Below are 18,828 nucleotides of genomic sequence, written 5' to 3' on the forward strand. Positions count from 1 at the left end.
TCATAGGCCATTTCCTGGTTCACACATTGATTTAAAATGTCACCACAGAAGACAGATCTGTCCATAGGCATGAGTGAAGAAATTGAAGATTCCAATGCACTTGATACTGCGCAACAGCGTTTCCACCTGCTAAGGATCACAAAATGGTGGAGCAAAGCACAAGATGGAAACAGCCAGTGAACCCCAAAACACCCCAATGAGGACTGAGCATGCTCAGTGCAGGACGGTGACTGGCCAAGGGGGATGGAAGGCAGTGGCTGGAAACCTTAACAGGAGCATTCCACACTGCAACCTGTTTCAGGGGCATGCTTCTCATATTTGCCACCTTGCCAATAGATACCTGTTTTTGTGCTTTCTAATTGCAGGTGTGCTATAAGATTGACATCATTCAATCTTTTTCTCTGAGGGACAGGGGAGAGCCAATTACCTGCATTCTAATATAGGATGCTTCTTGGGTACAGTGGTACCTCAGGATACATACGTTTCAGGTTACATACGCTTCAAGTAGTGCTTCAGGTTAAGAACTTTGCCTCTGGATGAAAACAGAAATCGTGCTCCAGCGGCGCGGCGGCAGCAGCAGGAGGCCCCATTAGCTAAAGTGGTGCTTCAGGTTAAGAACAGTTTCAGGTTAAGAACAGACCTCCGGAACGAATTAAGTACTTAACCCAAGGTACCACTGTATTTATTAATAGCATTATTTCAAGTTAAAGAGTAGCGCTTCCTCTCACTATTAGTAGTTTTGTGTTACTGGAACCAAAGGGTTGCATGGTAAGCCTGAAGTCTTTGGGCTATAGCCAATGCTAATCCTACTCAGAGAAGACCTAGTCAAATTAATGAATCTAAGTTAGTCATGCCCATTAATTAACCTCAATGGGTCTTCTCTGAGTTGAACAAGCACTGGGTACAACTCTTTGTATCACGTGTCAGATCACTTCTGAAACTTAGGAGATCTTTGACATCCACTTCAAACTTAGACCTTTGATTTTTACATTAAGGCCACTTCTATAGCATTAACTCCTAAAATCTAACTATAATCACTTCCAAAATAATGGGAAATATTGGATTATGGTAAATATTAAAAATAATAAATTGTGGCATTACATGACTGAGATTCAGAAGGGCCTGGCCTTGTGCACCAAACACTCCCTTGGATGTTCTAGAGGCAGTCAATTAAAATGGCTAGTTTCCTTGCTAGTTTCCCCCAGAAAAAAGATAATGTTTTCAGCCATACTTGTTTCATTTGCACAAGTGTTCCAGACTGCCAGATGGAACGATCCCCCCACTGTCCTCTTTGCACTGTTCTGGGCATTCTCCTGACCTCTCCTAGGCCTCTTTGGGTGCTCAGGGCTTCCGGCTTGGTAGGTGAATCCTGCACAATATATACCAGTGATATACACTCATGATTTGAGTGTGGATCCTTTGGCAGCCAAAACAGCACTATCTGTGCACAGGTGAAAAGTAGCAGAAGGCTTGGGAGAACTCCATGGTTTAGAGAAGTACCAAAATATTTAAAAGACACTCTTAAGGGTTGTGGGGACTCCAAAAAAGCTAATCGAGGGCTGAGTGTGCTCAGTGGGCACAGGGTGCTGGCCGGCTGTTAGAGTGCAGGGAACAAAATGGGAGGGGTAAGAGAGAACAGAATGGAATATGCTAGAAAAAGGGCATGGCTGGGACCCAAAACAAGAGCGCTCTATGCTGCATCATTTTGTTGGAGTTTCCACTTGTCAGGTTCAGAGTTCACCTTGCATGAGGGTCTCTGAACAGCTTTAGGCTAGTTAATGGTCTGATCTAGTCTGCAAGGTTGTTGGGAGAAAATGAAAAGTCCATGTATGTAATCTTGAGCTTCAGGGAGGGCAGATTTCAAGACTGATGAATACGTGAATATCTATATGTGGAGCAGGATTAATGTGGCTTTGCTGAATTAATTATACACCAAGGTTGGCATAACTGAAAGATAAAGGCCACAGCAATCTGGAGCCGAGTGAGTGATTCAGCAAAAGGAGCTGACAGAGAAAAGAGAAAAATAGCTCTAAATATCTGAGATTCTGAGATGAAAGACTTCGGTTAATGCAATAGTTACACAGAACCATGTGTGCAAATCTTGTTTGACATAGGCCTCTTGTCAGCTGGTTCATTGTGAAACATGCTTTATTCCTCCCAGGGGGTGGTACATATATAGAGACTCCTAAAACACACATGCTTTGGCAGTGGCCGAGATATAGATATGGATGATTTGGAACCTTATCTTTAGATCTCAACTAATTGCGAATGTCACCATACTTTGTACCCCTCAGTCCCTTCTTCTGTGGGTGTCAACACTTCAATAAGCTCTCTAGTCCTTATGAATCATGCACATAGTCTTGCAGGCTGCTTACCTCTGCTTGAGTGTAGCTATGCATGTGTCAAGACACCAACCATGAGCAACAGCATAGTCTCTGACTCAGGGGGTGGGGGGGAAGAGCCAGCCAGATTAGAAGGACTGCAGAGGTGCTATAATGAAATCTCAACAACAAGCCTGAACTGGAGCAGGTTGGCCAGGACTACCCTTGAACTGAGACCCCCAGAGGCAATGCTTCTTTTGCCAGGTTTTGCTGATAGATCAGCCACCTCTTTGCCCTGGACTTGACCCTCCCTAGTGCTTGCTTGTTTTTTGCGGGTCATGCACCAGATGGAGTAAACCGAGAGGTGGCCGAGTGTTAGGCTCAAACCAGAAGTCTCTTCCTCTAAGGATTTTCACTCCTCAGGAACAGGGTAGAGCATTGGACGCAGGAGTAGGGATGCTTGAGGAATTTCATTTCTGTGAATTCCAGTACGAAATAATCTGATCTGTGCCTCCTGAATGAAAGTGTGGATCATAATGTAATTATGCTATTCTTTGCATTTGGCACTTCTCTGAATTTTAGCGATAGTTTTTAGCTCAAAAATAATTCAAAATAAGTTTTAAAATATGTATTTTAGGATAAAATACGTTTAGAAATGCATGCACTGAAACTCAGAACACACAGATTAACAACAACAAATTAACGTAGAAACAAAACACAGAAAGACATTCATAATTGATGTGGATGGGAAATATAGTGATTTGTGCATCCCTACCTAGGAGTACATAAGGACTGAGATCGGCTCCGCACATTGTTGGTGCAACTTGCTAACTCAGAAATGCTTGAGTACCTGCTATCTGATTATGCTACACTGTTGAACCTTGCTGTGTCTTTTGAACTCATGATCAAGGCAGAACAGTATGTGTCTTCATAGAGGTTGCATACATAGGACTATGGAACTGTAGGACTGTTTGGATCTGGTGGTAGTTTAAACAGTGAGGTAGGATCCTTCATAGTGCCCAAATGTACTCAAGACAGCTTATCAAATACAAATATAAATTACATAACAAGTTAAAATCAACACAAACGTGAAATCAAATAGCAGTATAACAAAATCATATAAATACATCAGGAACAAGCAAATAAAATAAATTATCATAGCTGGTAGGTGAAAGGGCAATTAAAGCCATATCAACAATAGAAAATGAAAAAGATATTGGGGGCTGTGACTAAAAAATGCCAGAGTAAAATGATATTCAAAGTCTGCTGAAAAGCTGGCAAGGAGGAGGCCAGAGGGATTTCTTTTGGGAGGCTATTTCATAGCTTAGGCTCCACAACTGAAAAGGCTCCTTTTCATGGTCTGCTATCTACACTTCCTTTGGCAAAGGGACCATGAGAAAACCTTAAGAAACGGAAGACGAATTTCCAATAGGTTCATATGGGAGGAGACAATTTGTATTTCCTGGTTCTGAGCCAGAAAACTAGCTGGAAGCCAGTGAAATTGGAACAAAATTGACCTAATATAGTTTGGCATACCAGCTCCAGAAATTAGTTTAGTCACAGCATTCTGAACAAGCTTTCCTTAGGAAATCCCTCATTTTTTTTGTATGTAGTTGGTAAAAAGCACTCCAGTGTTGTCAACTGTGCACGACACATCCAGGATTACCTTGATTCGGCAGACCTGTTGCTTCAGGGGCTGTGCAACGCTATCTGGAACAGGCTGAGCACCGCTTTCAGTATAATCAGTACCATCAATTAGTAGTACTTCCATCTTGTCTGGATTAAATCTCCATTTGTTCACCCACCAATTTCTGTACTCCCAGCAGACAAAATTTACATTTTCACTGCCTCCCCAGGACTGGGTGATGAAAATGAGAGACTGAGCTGAGTATCATCAGTAAACTGATGACACCTCAGACCAAATCTCTGGGTGACTTTTCCCAGCGGTCTCAGATAATAAGAATGTGGCTAGTAATCTTCTAAATTGCACCATGCCAAAGGGACCAAGGGGTAGCAAGATTGCATTGCATCTTGTTTACATAGGTAAGATTGCTTCAAAGATAGCTTGAGAAAATATCAGGAAACCAAGCTAAAACAGCTACATATCATTTCATGTCATTTTTATTTATTAATTAGAATCAGAACATTCTTCACAATACTGTTAGTTGCAGTTGGTTCCCGTGTACATTATATCTTTGCCTCAAGAAAGATAAAAGGAAAGGAAAATAAAGGAATTCCAACATTGTAAAGGTGGGGGGACAGGGGGAAATGAGTTATATAGTTAATAAGCTATTACTTAAGGTAGCATTGTTAGTCTTTTCAGAATTGACAGTGTATTCTTTGAAGCAATTTTAAGGGAAATAAAGCTATTCACATTAATATATTGTTGTTGTTTAGTCATTTAGTCGTGTCTGACTCTCTGTGACCCCATGGACCAGAGCTCGCCAGGCACTCCTGTCTTCCACTGTCTCACGCAGTTTGGTCAAACTCATGTTAGCTCTGCTCTGGCTAGGGGTTATATATGCACATGGAAGCAGAGTCCCTAGCTAGATGGCAAACTGTGTATTCAAACTAGTGCTTTACATGTAGTTCCAGTCCTCTCCTAGATCCAACTGTTGGGGCTGTCTGCATGTGTGATGGCACATCTCAGTTTTAGGAGATGGGAGCAGGCTGGACCTTTCAAAAGGGCTTTGCATGTGCAGTTCCAGCTGCTGTGTAAATACATAGTTGGATTACAGTCAGGGATGATTATTTTTGGCTATAGCAGTTGGAATGCCTGTAGTGAGAGTATTAAGCGCCCTGAATGTTAAGAAGGCTAATAGTCTTCATTGGGTATGCCACAACCTCAGATAAACAAAGAAGTTATCCTGCTTTGCTTACAAACTCTGTTGATTGTTTTAATAGGATTGCCGGTTCAACATAAGCAGCAAACTACTGTAGAATAATGAATTATTTAAAAAGGGATTCTGAAACAATTAAGGGCTAAAAGAAGGCTTTGCCACATTAACTGCATAGTTACCTTTTCAAAAATGCTGTCAAATTCATCATATGGGAAGGATGAACTATAAAAAATTCTTAATGGTAGGGTGGAGTATAACTGTGTATTTCATAGGAAGAGGACGTAGTGGCATGTAATTTCTTGGGGGTTCATGTTAGTTACACAGTCAGAGTATTTGAAATCATTTTGTCACCATGAAACTTCTAGAGCTGTAATTTTTAGGTACTTTTGTTTATTTAGTTACATACTTACTACTATAATAATAATAATAATAATAATTTATTATTTATACCCCGCCCATCTGGCTGAGTTTCCCCAGCCACTCTGGGCGGCTCCCAATCAGTGTTAAAAACAGTACAGCATTACATATTAAAAACTTCCCTGAACAGGGCTGCCTTAAGATGTCTTCTGAATATCAGGTAATTATTTATCTCTTTGACATCTAATGGGAGGGCGTTCCACAGGGCGGGCGCCACTACCGAGAAGGCCCTCTGTCTGGTTCCCTGTAGCCTCACTTCTCGCAATGAGGGAACCGCCAGAAGGCCCTCGGCGCTGGATCTCAGTGTCCGGGCTGAATGATGGGGGTGGAGACGCTCCTTCAGGTATACAGGACCGAGGCCGTTTAGGGCTTTAAAGGTCAGCACCAACACTTTGAATCGTGCTCGGAAACGTACTGGGAGCCAATGCAGGTCTCTCAGAACCGGTGTTATATGGTCCCGGCGGCCACTCCCAGTCACCAGTCTAGCTGCCGCATTCTGGATTAATTGCAGTTTCCGGGTCACCTTCAAAGGTAGCCCCACGTAGAGCGCGTTGCAGTAGTCCAAGCATGAGATAACTAGAGCATGCACCACTCTGGCGAGACAGTTCGCGGGCAGGTAGGGTCTTAGCCTGCGTACCAGGTGGAGCCGGTAGACAGCTGCCCTGGACACAGAGTTAACCTGCGCCTCCATGGACAGCTGTGAATCCAAAATGACTCCCAGGCTACGCACCTGGTCCTTTAGGGGCACAGTTACCCCATTCAAGACTAGGGAATCCCCCACACCAACCCGCTCCCTGTCCCCCAAAAACAGTACTTCTGTCTTGTCAGGATTCAACCTCAGTCTGTTAGCCGCCATCCATCCTCCAACCGCCTCCAGGCACTCACACAGGACCTTCACCGCCCTCACTGGTTCTGATTTAAAGGAGAGGTAGAGCTGGGTGTCATCTGCGTACTGATGAACACCCAGTCCAAACCCCCTGATGATCTCTCCCAGCGGCTTCATATAGATATTAAAAAGCATGGGGGAGAGGACAGAACCCTGAGGCACCCCACAAGTGAGAGCCCAGGGGTCTGAGCACTCATCCCCCACCACCACTTTCTGGACACGACCCAGGAGGAAGGAGCGGAACCACTGTATGACAGTGCCCCCAGCTCCCAGCCCCTCTAGACGGTCCAGAAGGATGTTATGGTCGATGGTGTCAAAGGCCGCTGAGAGATCCAGCAGAACTAGGAAACAGCTCTCACCTTTGTCCCTAGCCCGCCGGAGATCATCAACCAGCGCGACCAAGGCAGTTTCAGTCCCATGGTGAGACCTGAATCCCGATTGGAAGGGATCCAAATGGTCCGTTTCCTCCAGGCGTGCTTGGAGTTGTTCAGCAACCACCCGCTCAATCACCTTGCCCAAGAATGGTAGATTTGAGACTGGGCGATAGTTGGCCAAATTGGCCGGGTCTAAAGATGTTTTTTTAAGAAGCGGTTTAATGACCGCCTCTTTCAGCGGGTCTGGGAAGGCTCCCTCACAGAGGGAAGCATTCACCACCCCGCAGAGCCCATCGCCCAGCCCTTCCCGGCTCGCTTTTATCAGCCAGGATGGGCAAGGATCAAGGAGACAGGTGGTCGGTTTCACTTTTCCAAGCAGCCTGTCCACATCCTCGGAGGTAACAGACTGGAATTGATCCCATGTAACAGGACCAGACAGAACTCTAGCACTCTCCCGCCCTGGCCCTGCTCCCACGGTGGAGTCTACCTCCTTCTGAATCTGAGCGATTTTATCTGCAAAAAACTTTGCAAAAGCATTGCAGGAGATCTTGGGGTCCCTACCAGGCCCCGGTGGTACAGGTGGTTCCGATAGATTGCGAACCACCTGAAAAAGTCTCCTGCTGCTGTTTTCTGCAGATGCTATGGAGGCAGCGAAGAAGGCCCTCTTCGCCGTCGCCATTGCCACTTGGTAGGCTCGACGTTGAGCTCTAGCCCGTGTCCGGTCTGATTCAGAATGAGTTTTCCGCCACCGGCGCTCTAGCCGTCTCAACGATTGTTTCATCACCCTCAGCTCCGGGGAAAACCACGGGGCTGTCCGGGCTCCATGCAATCGGAGAGGGCGCTTCGGAGCCAGACAGTCAATAGCCCTGGTTAACTCCGCATTCCAGCGTGCCACCAGGGAATCAGCTGAAAGGCCATCAACTTGGGATAAAGCATCCCCTACCACTCTCTGGAAGCCAATTGGATCCATTAAGTGGCGGGGGCGGACCATCTGAATTGGTCCCACCTCCCTGCAGAGGGGAAGGGTTGCGGAGAAGTCCAGTTGCACCAGGAAGTGATCTGACCATGGCACTTCTTTTGTTTCGCTTTTAGTTAGTGTCAGATCACCAGCATCCATAGAGGTGAACACCAAGTCTAAGGCATGTCCATGGCTATGAGTTGGGCCAAACTTATTCAGGGACAGCCCCATGGAGGCCATGCTTTCCACGAAGTCCCGAGCGGCCCCTTGTAAGGTCGTGTCGGCATGGATGTTAAAATCCCCCAGGACAACCAAGCTAGGTGTCTCCAGGAGCATATCCGCCACGACCTGAAGCAGCTCGGGCAGGGAATCCTTGGTGCAGCGGGGAGGTCGGTACACCAGTAGGAATCCTGTACTGCCCCTATTGCCCAACTTCCAGAACATGCACTCAGAGAACTGGGTCTTCCCAATAGGACGCCTGGTGCAGACTAATGACTTCCTAAAAATCACTGCAACCCCCCCTCCCCGCCCACATGACCTGGGTTGCTGTGCGTAAGAGAAACCTGGTGGGCAAGCAGCGGCAAGGACAGGCCCATCTGCTTCATCCAACCAGGTCTCTGTCACACATGCCAGGTCAAATCCTCCATCCACAATCAGGTCGTGGATGGCAGTGGTTTTATTCATCATTGACCTGGCATTGCACAGCAACACTTTCAGGTCATGTGGGTTTCCCTTGCTGATTCCAGTATCCTTCCGGTCAGGACCAGACCTGGAGGCAGGGATAGTCCTCAGACAACGACTAAACCTGCCTCCTCTGTAATGACATGGTCTGGTCTTAGCGTAACTCCTCCTCCTACCCATGATCACTGAGATCGGTTGTCCCAGTGCATCCCCCCCTGTGGAACATGCCCCAGCCATTTTGTTTGCTGGGACCCACTCCCAGGAAGCCCTGACCCCACCCCTTAAAAAGCAAAATACAACTATATAATAATTTAACAGAATAATAATGATAATAATAAAACAAAACAGAACAAAACAAAGCAAGAAACAATAGCGCTGACTAAATGCTTATCCCTCCCCAAGCAAAAATAAAATAATAAAATAATATAATATTATAAAAAACAACAACCACCATTTAAAGTGCTGCAAATTAAAAACAATTAAAACATTTAAAACCATTTTGTCCATTGCTGCCGGTAGCTGTTCAGGCCTCTTATGCTGTGGCGGTGAGTGCAGGCCCCGCCCCTAGGCCAGATGGAGTTGGCAGAAAAGGGAGCGGTCCTCCCAACACTCACGCAAGCAGCAACAGCAGCCGTGTCCCGGAGGTCTTGATGGAGGCCCTGGCAGTGAGTGCAGGTCCTGCCCCCTAGGCCGGATGGAGTTGGCAAAGGAGGGAGCAGTCTTCCCAACACTCACACAAGCAGCAACAGCAGCCGTGTCCCGGGGGCCTCTCTCAGGCCTCTTATGCTGTGGCAGTGAGTGCAGGCCCCGCCCCTAGGCCAGATGGAGTTGGCAGAAAAGGGAGCGGTCCTCCCAACACTCACGCAAGCAGCAACAGCAGCCGTGTCCCGGAGGTCTTGATGGAGGCCCTGGCAGTGAGTGCAGGTCCTGCCCCCTAGGCCGGATGGAGTTGGCAAAGGAGGGAGCAGTCTTCCCAACACTCACACAAGCAGCAACAGCAGCCGTGTCCCGGGGGCCTCTCTCAGGCCTCTTATGCTGTGGCAGTGAGTGCAGGCCCCGCCCCTAGGCCAGATGGAGTTGGCAGAAAAAGGAGCGGTCCTCCCAACACTCACGCAAGCAGCAACAGCAGCCGTGTCCCGGAGGTCTTGATGGAGGCCCTGGCAGTGAGTGCAGGTCCTGCCCCCTAGGCCGGATGGAGTTGGCAAAGGAGGGAGCAGTCTTCCCAACACTCACACAAGCAGCAACAGCTACTGTTTAGCTAGTAAGGCAGGGGTCCCCAACATTGTGGGGTCTGTGGGCACAATTGCTCACCAGACAAGCTGTGGCAGGTACCCCATCCCCACAACCTGCTCTTTTGGCTACAACAGAATGCTTCTTTCAAGCCTTATTTTCGTGGAGATGGGGAAAGCACCTGGAAGAGATCAAGGTATGGATTCACGACCACAGGTAATGTTCCTACCGTTGAAGCCAGTCATCCAAGTTGTCTCTGCAAAGTCCTGGAGCAACTAGCTAAGTTTTATAACAGGGCTGGGTAGATGTTGCCTGGGGGCTTGACCTTGGGTACTGTTTCTTGGCTAGTTAAAAAGATGGTGCTTTCTTCAGCCACTGTTGGTTCCTTCAGATTAATTGGCATTCTAGCTGTGAAGAACGCTCCTCAGAGTTCTGTTGATTCCCCAAGGTGTTTGTGGAACAGCCATGATAGTCTGGCGGCATGGGTATCTCTCCAGGGTTTGGGGAGAGGAGGTGGGCTCCAGTGTCCTTGGACCCACACAGGATGGACCAGGGACTGGATCTAGCTCCTTCAAAGAACTTCAGTTTGCTGAAGGACACTGCATCTGAAAAGTCCTGGTTCTAACCTTGGCTCCCCTTAATCCTTGTTTCAGACTTTCATGCCAGGCTTGTCTTCTTCCTCTGACAACACCCCCAACTTCTCATTGATTGCCGTCAACATTAATAGTTATACTTGTCAAATATTTCAAGGAGGAGACTATGTAGATGGCAGCCAACTCCGTTGTATTTCATTTTGTTGTTATATTGAGTTTTCAGCCATTTGAATTTGACTTCAGACCCACTTATGGGATGGAGGCAGGTTTGGATGCTCCGGTGAGTGATCTATGCTGGGAACCAGGAAATGTAGAACTGTTAGTTCAGCTGGACATCTCAGCTGTTTTTGATACTATCAGCGATGGCATCCTCATGAATCACTTGCCTGGCATGGGACTTTGAGGCACCATTTTACAGTGGTCCTGGTGGTATGTGTTGGGGGACTTCTGTTGGATGTCTTGTTTCAGGGGTTCCTCCTCAGGTACCAGCCCTTCAAGGGGATCCCCAGCATTGAACTCAGCGGACCCAGCCTACTCTAATCCTGCCCTTAGGCTACAATCCTATCTCATTGAAACAAGTTGTGCATATTTCTGAGTATACATTTTATTTTATTTTATTTATTAAATTTATGCACCATCCTATATACAACAATCTCAGGGCGGTTCACAATTTTTTTTTTTTAAATGTCAAAATATTTAATGCATGTTGCACATGCCAGAAGTTTACAATTTTCATACAAAAACACATCAAGCAGAGGAAGAATATAGTGCAAAGTGTCCATGGTTAGGATTCCACAGTTTGTGCTATGAATAATTTGGCAAACTAACAGAATAACTTTTGTGTGTTTCTCGCCTTCTCCCACTTCCCTCCTTGTCTTCAGGCTGTGCATCTGGCTCAGGCAAGTTTCCAGATTGAAGCCTTTGGATCTGAATTTATTCTTGACCTCTCCCTGAATAAGTAAGTGCATGTTTATGGTCATTTTTTTCTACCTTTTGTATTATTAGCCTTGAGCTGTTTTAGTTTTAAGAAATGAGGAGGCTCTGCAGTCATTTCCTGAAATATTGTTTGATCACTGAAACCCTTTAAAAGAGGCAAAATCTGTGGAGGATATGTCTGTCGAAGGCTACTAACCATGATGGCTCAGCTCTGCCTGAATACCAGCTGCTGGAAACCACAGGAGAGGAGAGGGCTCTTGTGTTTGGGTCCTCCTTGTGAGTTTCCCACAGGGATCTCCTTAGCCACTGTTGAGAGTAAAATGCTGGACTAGATGGGCCATTGACCTGATCCAGAAGGTTCTTCTTAGGTTCTTATGCTTACCTGTGCTAGGCTGCAAAGAAGTACATGTATTGTTGTTATTTTTATATATTTATTTTTCCCTGACAAAGACTCAAGGCGGCTTACAGATCAAATAAGAACAGCAAAAAACATAGAAAAGAACTAATACATTAAGAAACAATTAAACATTAATAGAATTAAAACTAGGTAGACAATCACAACAAAAACAGCATGCCACCAGCCCCCTTGTTAAAAGCAGTCAGTTCCCCAAATCTTTTGGAACAAAGCAGGAGGACAAGAAGTGGGGAGCCAGTCTAAATTATCTAGGGGAGGGAGTTCCAAAGTTGGGGAGCAGCCACCAAGGAGGCCTTCTTCTGCATCCCTACCAAGTGTCCCTGTGAGGGTGGTGGGGCTGAGAGAAGGGCCTCCCTCCAAAGATCTCAAAACCCATATGAGGGAATATGGTCTTTCACTTGGTTGGACCCAAGCATTATAGGTCATAACTGGCCCTAGGAATTGTCCTTGGAAACAGACCGATAGCCAGTAGACCTGTTATAACAAGGGAGTCATATGCTTCCTGTAACCATCCCTGGTCAACAATTTGGCTGCAGTCCTTTCAGAGAGTTGACGTTTCTGAGCAGTCCCATGTAGAGCATGCTATAGTAATCCAAATGGGATGTAACTATGGGTTGTATCTGCAAACCCAGACCCAAGCCTGGCCATAGCATTCTGAACTTCAGATGATTGCAACTTTTGGTAGTGACCATAACAAGGTAAGATCTGTGAAATGTTATGAGTCGGTTTAGAAGACTTCTAGCCCTCTCCACTCCTGCCCTTTTTCTGCCCTTGAACTCTCTCATGCTTCACTTACCTCTTGCCCATCACTCCTCCTCAGTATTGATTCAAAACCGGGCCTGAAAGCAGAATGAAGTGGGTCTAGATAATCTGCTTATTCGAAGCATATCTGCAGCTGGTTGACTGACACTCTTTCGATCACCTCGGCCTTTAAGAGAATATTAGAGACTGAACAGTAGTTTTCTTAAATTGCTGGATCATGGCAGGAGGACATCCTCTTTCAAGGCCGTGGGTATAACTCCCTCCCATAGTGAGCCATTAACTGCTCCATCCAGTAAATCCCTTCCTGCTAGGTTTTATTAGTCATGATGGACAGGATTAAAGGCGATTTATGAAAATAAATAAAACTGGAGAAAAAGTAAAAGTAAATTAAATAATTTAAGTGCAGAGTGTGGCCAAAAAAAAAAAGCATGGTCAGCTTCTATGGTCCTTGCTTGACTATTTCAGCCATTTTAAGAGGGAATGCATCAGCACAAATATTTGTCAGCTGTGCAGAAGCACCATTCTCTTACTGAAGTTCGGTTAAGATCTGTTTTTGATTATTTTGTTAGTAGCGTGACTACTTTTGGAGCTAGAAAAGAATGTTTATGAAACTTACTGGATTTGCAACCAGTTAAATTATTTTAAAATGTGGACTCGCATATTAGCCCATCTTTCACATACTGATAAATTTATCTCGGGAATTGCATTTTAGCTGAACTAGAAGTCATTTAGGTTCTAACACCTAACTTCTCTGTTCCATCATGGTCAATGAAATGGCATTCAGAGTCATGCTTAGCATTATCTACTGTCACCATAAAAAATGTGTGCATTAGAAAGGTGCAAAGCAGGTGAAAAACAGGAGCTTTGCTGGATAAGAATTGCTTTACTCTAGAGATGGGAAAAGTCAGCAAATAAGCTGATAGGAAGAAATCAGAGGTAAGAAGGGCTTTTTAAGGTTCTTTTAAAGGAAATTGTGGAGGAAATTTAATGCACAAATGCACACTTTTTAAATTGTTGCAGGTCATTGTACAATATTTATTTTCAAAAATTAGATAGGGCAATAATCTATCACACTAGCAGAATGGCGTTATGACCCGTTGAGAGTAGTTGGAGAGACACAATTTATACTGCAGGGAACACTCAGTGTTCATTTGCAGTGTTTCTTTGCACAGATGAATTGTCCCCTCTTCCTTTAAGGATTCTTATCAGTTTTTTCAAGGGCAGGGAAGCTTTGCAACAGTGTCCTTTAGCTGCACTGCTGTGAAAATGTTTGTTATTTATTTGAAGCTATTTTATCCTATTGAGAAAAGGTTCTCAGAGCAGCTTGCAAGGACCTGAAGAAAGTCGCATATAAAGTATGCATTTCAAGCAACATAATTGACAAGAAGCTGATATATTACCTTAATGATTTTAAAATAAAACATGACAAAGGAGGTAGAATGCACATTTAACGCAGCAAAATTAACAAAAAAATTCTTAAACATTTCAAATGAAAACATTACTAAAGGAAGTCAAATATAAAATGCACATTTAAAGCAGGATAGTTAGCAAGAGAATAAAATAAAATTATCACAAGCATAGAACATATATGCTGCTGTTGCTGCCAATCCTGCCATTGGTGGTTTATGGTGAGTGGTGGCTGTGGAAGCTCAGGCTCAATGACCTGGGTCTGTACTAAGGGCTTATCCACACTTAGCTTTCCTCGATGCTTTTTTGGCAAGGTATGTGCTTTAACACTCTGTGAGCACCCTTTTTTCGCCCCAGAGCTTTCCCTGCATAAACCTGCTCTTTAAAGCTGAATTGGAACAAACGGCAATCCACAGAAAACTCAACTTGCTGTTTGTTGTACTTCAGCTTTAAAGAACAGATTATCGCAGGGAAAGGTTTGAAGCGGAAAAAGAATACTTGGGAAAGCACAGGGCAAAAGTTAAGTGTGGATAAGCCCTAAGAGACAGCCAAGATCAGGGGTCAGCAAACTTTTTCCACTGTGCCTCAGACCTTGGGGGGGGGGGGCGAACTATATTTTTTTGGGGGGGGGGGGAATGAACAAATTACTGTGCCCCACAAATAACTCAGAGATGCCGGATTTAGAAGGCGATTGGGCCGGATCCGTCCCCCAGGCCTTAGTTTGCCTACCCATGGCTAAGATGGTCTCTTCCGCAACCTCAACTTTTGTAGCTGGAGCCAGTCAGGGCCCTGCCCTCCCCAGCCAGTTGGGAAAAGGCCTGCAAGGCAGGGAGCAAGTCTTCCAGGACTCACAGCCAAGATTTTTCACCACCTCTGAGTTGACCCCCTTTGTATTCTGTGCATGTGATACAAGCCTTTTTCTTCCAACCTCTGATCTAGTGACTGATCCTCATGTTCTGTTAGAGATATTGATAAAACAATGTTTTCACAAGTCAATACATTTTTTTAGCTTGTGTTTCCCCACAGCCTTGGTAGTATCCACCATCCTCTTTAACAGTTCTGCCATTTTTTAATTTTCTGGACTGATATCTGTCCCCATCTTGGTAGCCTTCTCCCTCTTAGCTGAGAATTTCCTTTCCAGCAGGCTTTGGCCTCCCAGGGTTCGCTCATGTATTTAACTTTTTTAACTCTTCTCTTTCCTAATTTGCTGTATTGGTTTCATTGTTATACTATAATGTTGCTTTTGATATGTTGTCCTGAGCATTCAAAAACATAAAAAGCAGCATGTGAAAGCTTTGTTCTTCTTATTTTATTGTTTGTATTGTAATTATTTGTATGTTTTAAACAAGTTTTAATTCTATTAATGTTTACTTTTAAAAATGATTGTTTTTTCTTTGTTTTTAGGGTTTCTTGTTTTATCTGTAAAGCAAGGGGTCCTGTCAGGGAAAGAGCAGGGGTATAATTTAATATATAATAATAATAATAATATAATTTTAATAATAATATTTGTTTACACAGATGTGTTTAAGATAAAGTTCAGTTGGGTGTAAGTAATTCTAAAATAACACCATAGTGAATGCATCTAATCTTAATTTTCATAGAAAAAAAGTACAAGTGAATATGGTAGATTAACTGTGATAATCAATAATCAAGGCAAATATTCTTTATTACTTTATTGTTTGCAGGATGAATTATGTTAAAATATTGAATGGATAGATAACCATACTGAGCACATGCAGGTTTTCTAGCAGTATTGTTTAAAGAACTATATATATTTCCTCTCATTTCTTTGTAGTGATTTATTATCCTCTGATTATGTGGAGATTCATTATGAAGAAGGAAAACCACAATATTCAAAGGTAATGTAGAGCTATTTTATCCTGGCCAAAGAGTGAACATTTACCAGCATATCCTCTACATGTCCCCCCGCCCCTCCTTTTCCTTGCACATTCCAAACTCTAGGCAGTTTTTGCAGTGCATTTCCTGTAGTGACATCTGTAAGAGGATCATTTCTGTTAGCAAGCTTACAAATACTACACCACCAAAAAGCACCCCGCATTGTCTGGAAGCATATTGCAATAGTTAGAAAAGGACCTGCACATCGGCGATCTTGCGTCAATTTGACACTCCTAAAATGGTTGCCGCCTATAATATAATAATTACAGATTGTATACACTTGGCAGTTAGGAACTACTTAACCAACGTAATTATTTTTGTTTTAGAGGAGCTATATTTAATCATATTTTCCTGTCTGCCATTAAATTGATAGATGTGTATTGAGTGAAATTTCCTATGCCAAGCGTTAACAAAATTACTGTAGCCACCTGATGTATATTCATTGCTGAAGCCATAGATCATGCATTTTATGGTTTATGGAACTTACAGCATTAAGTAGGGCATATCTTAAACGTATCGTAAATGTTTGCAGATTTCTACTAATTCTCACCTGTTCAAGTTCTGTCCAAAAGTGTAGAAGTTGGTATTCTAACTTTACCCATTTCTGTACTATTACCGTATTTTTTTAAACATTTTTTAAAAACTCCCGCGGGCTCCCCAGGCTTGCTGATAGCTTCCTGAAGCCTGGAGAGCGAGAGGGGTCGGTGCGCACCGACTCCTCTCGCTCTCCAAGCTTCAGCGAAAGCCTGTATTCGCCCCATAGGACACACACAGATTTCCCCTCCATTTTTGGAGGGGAAAAAGTGCGTCCTATAGGGTGAAAAATACGGTAAGTTTGTATATGTCTGTTAGGATTAGTGGAACGTAAAACTACGTTGACTACCTCATTGCAGTGCTCTCAGTCTGGCTGCTTGCATGGAACCATGCCTCCTTAGGTCATAATTATCCTGTCTTTACTTACAGAGATCGGCATTACCGTTATCCTTTGCTTCAAAACTTTCCATAAAGGGTTTGAGAGACTTGAGACTGTGGGCCTCTTTAGATGTTATCTCTCCCCTTGCTTCTGTATATGTGAGATCTGAGGGAAACTTTGGGCTTGTGTGCATACTCCCTTTGCTTCAGTCACCATGCATGCGTAGACGATGTCCAAACCTGGAAATCCTATGGGGTTTTTTCCGAGTATGCCTCTAATGTTCAAAAGGGAATCAGTGTTGAAATAATTGTTGGATCTCACAGTTGGATGTTAACTTTTATGTGTGGTGAGGAAGTTTTGGTAATCCTGGGACCGTTCCACATTTCTCTGCATGTAGATGTTGTGCCGCCCTCAGTTCCATGTTTCTCTGTTGCACTGTGGGAGGGCTTGGTGTATGTACTGCTACCTCATATGCACAGCTGCAATAAGACTGAAAAATTGGGAACCTAGCAACTTCATTGGCCTTCAAACGAATTTACAAAATACAGTTGTTGTGTTGACTTTGTTTTTGTTTTAAAAAACCATCTTCCTGGCCCATGTTGTTGTTGTTTAGTCGTTTAGTCGTGTCCGACTCTTCGTGACCCCATGGACCAGAGCACGCCAGGCACCTCTGTCCTCCACTACCTCCCGCAGTTTGGTCAAACATTTTTTTTGTCCTGGCCCATACTCAATGCTAAAGGGACTATTTGCATTATCAGCAGCTCTGGAGTTGCTGAGTCATGAGTCTTGCACAGAACCTTTTGAGTCAGCAATTGCACCATCTTTGCATGCTGCAGTAACTTGATCTAGATTTCCTTGAGGATATTTACAGACTCAGTGGATCTGGAAACACTGAGAAGAACCTTGAAATCGTGTGTTCCATAGCAGGTATCATTACATCCCCCAAATGCAGAACTGATTTATTACCCTGAAGGTCAAAGATAGCCCTTTAATATTTAATTCAAGGATAGATTTTAATTAATTTTTTTAATTTAAATTTAAATTGCCCATATGTGGAGACTTGAAACTGAGATGAAATAATTTAGAAATAATTGCTGTAAGACCAACATATAATTGCTTCTTTGTGACCTTTTCAATAAGCCTTTTGAATGTGCAAACCATAGCATACAATTTTACTGAAAGCACTGGCTGACTGCAGAGGCATTTAGGCCTTCTGTTATCTTAACAGTTTTGTGCCAGAGTAGAGTTAGTAGTATGCTCTTCCTGTGTTCCTTAGTGACCAGAGAGAATAAGTACATCATTGCATATCTGGCTAATTTGCTTTGTCATTTACTTTCTTGATCAGCTAGTAATCATTATTTTGTTCTTCCTCTCACAGGGCAGTGTTTCCGAGAGATGTTTATTTTATTCATAGATCTTAGAAAACAAAGTGAAGATAGCAACACTGGTTTCAGATAGAAATACAGTGGTACCTCGGGTTACATACTTTTCAGGTTACATATGCTTCAGGTTACAGACTCCGCTAACCCAGAAATAGTGCCTCAGGTTAAGAACTTTGCTTCAGGATAAGAGCAGAAATTGTGCTCCGGCAGCGCAGCGGCAGCAGGAGGCCCCATTAGCTAAAGCGGTGCTTCAGGTTAAGAACAGTTTCAGGTTAAGAACGGTCCTCCGGAATGAATTATGTACTTAACCCGAGGTACCACTGTATAATAGATTCAGATTATACGTCATATTACTTAAAGCCAGTGCTTTTTTTTCTAACCCCCCCCCCCCCAATGTTTAGGGGTACTTTCATTTTAACTTGAGAAAATCACCATTTTATAGTTCAAATCGGGAAAAATAAATACAGTAAATGGACAAAACTACAAAGATTCACAAAATGTTTAGGGGTATGCGTCCCCCCAGAAAAAAAGCACTGCTTAAACCACAGACTCCTAGATTATCAGTCAATTGACTGTATTTCTAACTTCTCTGTAAATATTGTGCTCTCCTTTTAAAAGAACAGTAGATTATTATTATAATAAAAACATGTTAGTAGGTATTTTGGCTCTTAAAACATCATAAATGAAGCAGATACGTCTATAGTTCATTAGAATATAGGACTGATGATTCCTCAAGAGCTTTCCTTCGAAACATTAGTTAAAGGTTTGAATTCTTAAAATTTCTAATCCTACTCACTGAGCGGAAAGTTTAGCTGAA

At 43.6% G+C, this 18,828-nt stretch overlaps 1 protein-coding gene across 10 annotated transcripts in view; it reads left to right on the forward strand.

The window, feature by feature from the left end:
- ADAM23 (ADAM metallopeptidase domain 23) overlaps positions 1-18,828 on the forward strand; it is a 78,873-nt gene that overhangs the window by 2,910 nt on the left and 57,135 nt on the right. For all 10 annotated transcript variants that reach the window (XM_028702343.2, XM_028702353.2, XM_028702333.2 and 7 more), the window contains exons 3-4: positions 11,182-11,258; positions 15,616-15,679. In XM_028702343.2, coding sequence (XP_028558176.2) covers positions 11,182-11,258; positions 15,616-15,679 — 141 coding nt within the window. The remainder of the gene's footprint in view (positions 1-11,181; positions 11,259-15,615; positions 15,680-18,828) is intronic.

Source organism: Podarcis muralis, chromosome 1, assembly GCF_964188315.1.
Source record: "Podarcis muralis chromosome 1, rPodMur119.hap1.1, whole genome shotgun sequence".
In the NCBI taxonomy this organism is placed as follows: Eukaryota; Metazoa; Chordata; class Lepidosauria; order Squamata; family Lacertidae; genus Podarcis; species Podarcis muralis.